A 3,740-nucleotide genomic window follows, 5' to 3' on the forward strand; every position below is an offset into this window, starting at 1 on the left:
ATGCATGATTACTTGTTGAAAATAAATTTTTTTTACTTTTATTTCTTTTTTTTTTTTTTTTACAAATGAAAGAGAGAGAATAGGGGTTGAGTTATTTAGTTAGATGACATTTAAAAAAAATACTCCCTCCGTCCCACTTTTTTTTGTATGTTTAAAAGTCAAACTTTTATAAGGAACATCATTTATTTCTTGTCTACTTTTAAAAATTATAAGTTTCCAAAAATACTCTTAAAAAAATTTATTAAAAATTAATTAGTAAATTAATAGGGAGTATAATAGGCATTAGTAAATTAATGACTTTTATTTTTAAAAAATAACAATATTTTGAGACATCTCAAAATGGAATAAAGGTAAAAAAAGTGGGACAGGGAGTATATTTTTGCTAGGAAGTAATGTTTAACTTATTATTAATGATCAAGAGAAAGGATTAAGAATGAATGATATTTTATTTAAACTTCTGTCAACTTTATTACCACAATAATATAAGAAAGCTTTTCTTCTCATTGGGTGAATTGCCTCAATTATGTTCTCTTGAATATTTTAATTTGCAGCAGGAATCACTGATTGGTCGTATTTATTTACTATTTAACACTTTGTTTGGTTAGGAGGACTTGTGGTCCGGCAAGTGTGGACTTGTGGTCAACATGGGCCTCCTCGTATTATTTTAAAGTAACATTGGGAACACAAATTTTTTTTTTTTATAATTCTTGACATAATTTTTAGCAATTGGGAAAAAAAAACTTTAACTTGAAATCCATCATTGGTATTATTAACTAATCACATTTTCTGCAATTCCTCTCCAAAAAAAAAAAAAAAAAACTAATTACAACAAGCAATTTCAACAGTTATGTTTTTCAAATAATAAAAAAAAAAAAATCAGCAGTTATGAAAATAAATTATAAAACATTTTATCCCTAGAATTTCTCTAAAATTATATATAAAGGGGCGGCGTAGGCTTATTGATAATTTTATGTCAAAGTCTCAAAGACATTTTAAGCATTCTTCTTAATTTATCAACCTACTCTATTTGACTAACTCTAGTATATGACAAGAAACAGTTAGATTTTCAATCATATAATGTGTTCCTCAATTATTGTTGTAATGCATTTAGGATTATGGTTTTTATATAAAAGATAAATTGCCCAACATTTTTTACAAAATTTTCACAATAAAACTTAAGTGACAAGTTATTACTAGTTCTTATTTAATCTCACTAGTGACATTATTTTTTTTTTCCTCACCATTAACAATTTGCCATCTATATTTTGTTATGAAAATATTGTGCAGTTCTTCTATATATATGTGTGTATTACTATATATATGATATATATATTGTGCAGTTTTATTCATATTAAATAAGTGATTAAAAAAAATGAGTTAGCAAGTACCTTTGCGACACTTGCAATAATAGTAAAATTTCTATTAGTTTCCTGGAATCAAACTCTGCCCAAGGTAACTGGTCAGGTATATATCTAAATTTATATGTACTACCTATATATATATATTTTTTCGGAATTATTTAAGTATAATATATGATTACATAGAATGTGACGACTATGTGTTTTTTCAAAAACAAAGTCCTCACATTCTATGAATTTTGTCTATATAAAAAAAAAAAAAAGGGCATTATTTCTGTCCAGTGCCTTCAATGCACTGGACCTACTACGATCATGACACGTGTTTGAAAATGGACATGTGTCATGATTGCAGCGAATCCAATGTCACGGGACACTGGACAGAAGCTAAACTTTAAAAAAATAATAGGACATTAAATATGTTCCCATCCCTATAATTTTTTCATATTCTTTAATGTGTCAAATAAGTTGGTCAATGGTATTTGTCTAAAAAAAAACTAACAATTTATGAACAAGTTTGTTTTCTCTTCATATAAAAAAAGATTATTTGAATATTCCTAAAACATATAGATTTTCGGGCTACCAGGTACTATGAGAGCTACACATGAAAGAAGAGAGTTGTATGGACCATTTGAATTGAGATTTGAGCCCAGTGATTGTTGGAAAATAAAAATGATCCTATTTTCCATATATAAGTTTGTCAAAAAAGAAGTAACAGAAGGAACAATTTGTTGACTAGCCAGAGTAGCATAGGCACCACATGAAAAGCCATTAACTTTTCCTTTAATCATAATTATTTCTCTTTCTTTTTGGTAGCCATGGGGTTTTTTTTTTTTTTTTTTTTAAGCGAATTATATTCGATAATCTAAATATAAAATATTAAAAATAACAAAAGTGAAAAAGCTTCTCCACCACAGAACAAGGTATATCTTTTGGAGCAGTTTTACTTTTTCTCTTTCTATTTTTTCCTAATAAGAAAATTCATTCCAAAAGAAGAAAAGCTGAGAGAGAGAGAGAGAGAGAGAGAGAGAGAGAGAGTATTACTGGACGGGTTTTTTGGCTGAGACCGAGGTTGATGAAGAAGGCACTCAAGGCGGAGAAAAAGACACCAAATCCAATGGCACGAAAACCTGTAATTAATTAACATAGTGACAAAATTTTAGTAAACCCCACAAAAAAATTATAGGAAATACAAAGAGAAATAATGGGATATTGAGGGGTTTTGAACCTTGAAAAGTTTCCAAAGGATAAACTAAGCCGTCTTGATTTCTATCAAAGAATGCTACATGTTTCTGCAGAATGTTTTGATCAAGTGGAATGATATGTCCACCTTCTACTGCAAGCCAAAAATATTTAACACAAAAATGTCAAACACTTAAATCAACTATATATATAATCAATTAGAGACATGGGAATAAAGAGAGAAATATTCAATATACCTTCTTGATTATAATTTGAAGATGGAGATGAGGAAGCCATAGCTTGAAAGTTCTAGATAACAAACTGTGCAGAGAGAGAGAGAGAGAGAGAAGATATGTGTTTGGATGGAAAAGTTTGATGAGGGGTTTGAGGAGAGAGTGGGAACAGAAAGGTGAGAAGGAAAACGAAATTGAAGCTATCGTATTAATGGTATTATAACTTAACATTATGATAAACATCTATATATAACGGAGAGTCGTAGAATTTTAAAATTAATATGCCAGATATATGCCTACGCGACCTATATCAATTTTTCAATGGTGTTTTGTGACCCCACCCACCATATAACAATAAATGTTTTCTTTAAAGTTACATTTACAAAAGAAATAAACAAATAAAATAATGCCTCTTATCAATGAGTTGGATTCAAGTTACACCTGGTGTAACTCTAAGTAATGTTACACCACTCAATAACTTAGTATTGAATTAATATTTTAAAAATCCAACTATTGAATTACATATTCTATATGTTCTTAACATGCATACCAATTTTTATATCAATCGGATGCTATTTACCATTTGATCCATATACTCATCTTTTATATGTTACTTTAAACTACAAAAATTTAAATTTTAACAATTGATTGATAACATAGTTATTAATATTTGATCTCCTTGAAATTTTGCAAGCATGAAGAATATATAAAGATAATGTAATCTAACGGTAGATTTATCAATATTCGAATACAATTAAAAAATATTGGGTGGTGTAACATTGCTTATAGTTACACCAAGTATAACTTGAACCTAACTCCCCATCAATATATATATATATATATATATATGTGCCCATCTTACCCTGTAAAGTGACTATTCCGTCACCCAAAAAAAAAAAACTTGTAAAGTGACTAACATGCATTTGTCTCAAAAAAATAAGAACAAGAATATAAACATGCATTTCGCCAA

The 3,740-nt window shown here is 28.4% G+C and overlaps 1 protein-coding gene across 2 annotated transcripts in view; it reads right to left on the reverse strand.

Annotated features, from left to right (window-relative positions):
• Positions 1 to 3,016, reverse strand: part of LOC111984615 (probable peroxygenase 4) — a 5,712-nt gene extending 2,696 nt beyond the window's left edge. The window contains exons 1-3 of one of the 2 annotated variants that reach the window (XM_024016234.2): positions 2,795 to 3,016; positions 2,584 to 2,688; positions 2,400 to 2,485 (exon numbers count right to left, since the gene is read on the reverse strand). In XM_024016234.2, the coding sequence (XP_023872002.2) occupies positions 2,400 to 2,485; positions 2,584 to 2,688; positions 2,795 to 2,834 (231 nt within the window). In that variant the 5' untranslated portion in view covers positions 2,835 to 3,016. Of the gene's footprint in view, positions 1 to 2,399; positions 2,486 to 2,583; positions 2,692 to 2,794 lie in introns of both variants that reach the window. The other variant, XM_024016232.2, reaches the window with a different exon arrangement.
• Positions 3,017 to 3,740: the final 724 nt, after the last annotated feature.

The sequence above is a fragment of the Quercus suber genome, unplaced genomic scaffold (genome assembly GCF_002906115.3).
Source record: "Quercus suber isolate HL8 unplaced genomic scaffold, Cork oak 2.0 scaffold_1034, whole genome shotgun sequence".
In the NCBI taxonomy this organism is placed as follows: Eukaryota; Viridiplantae; Streptophyta; class Magnoliopsida; order Fagales; family Fagaceae; genus Quercus; species Quercus suber.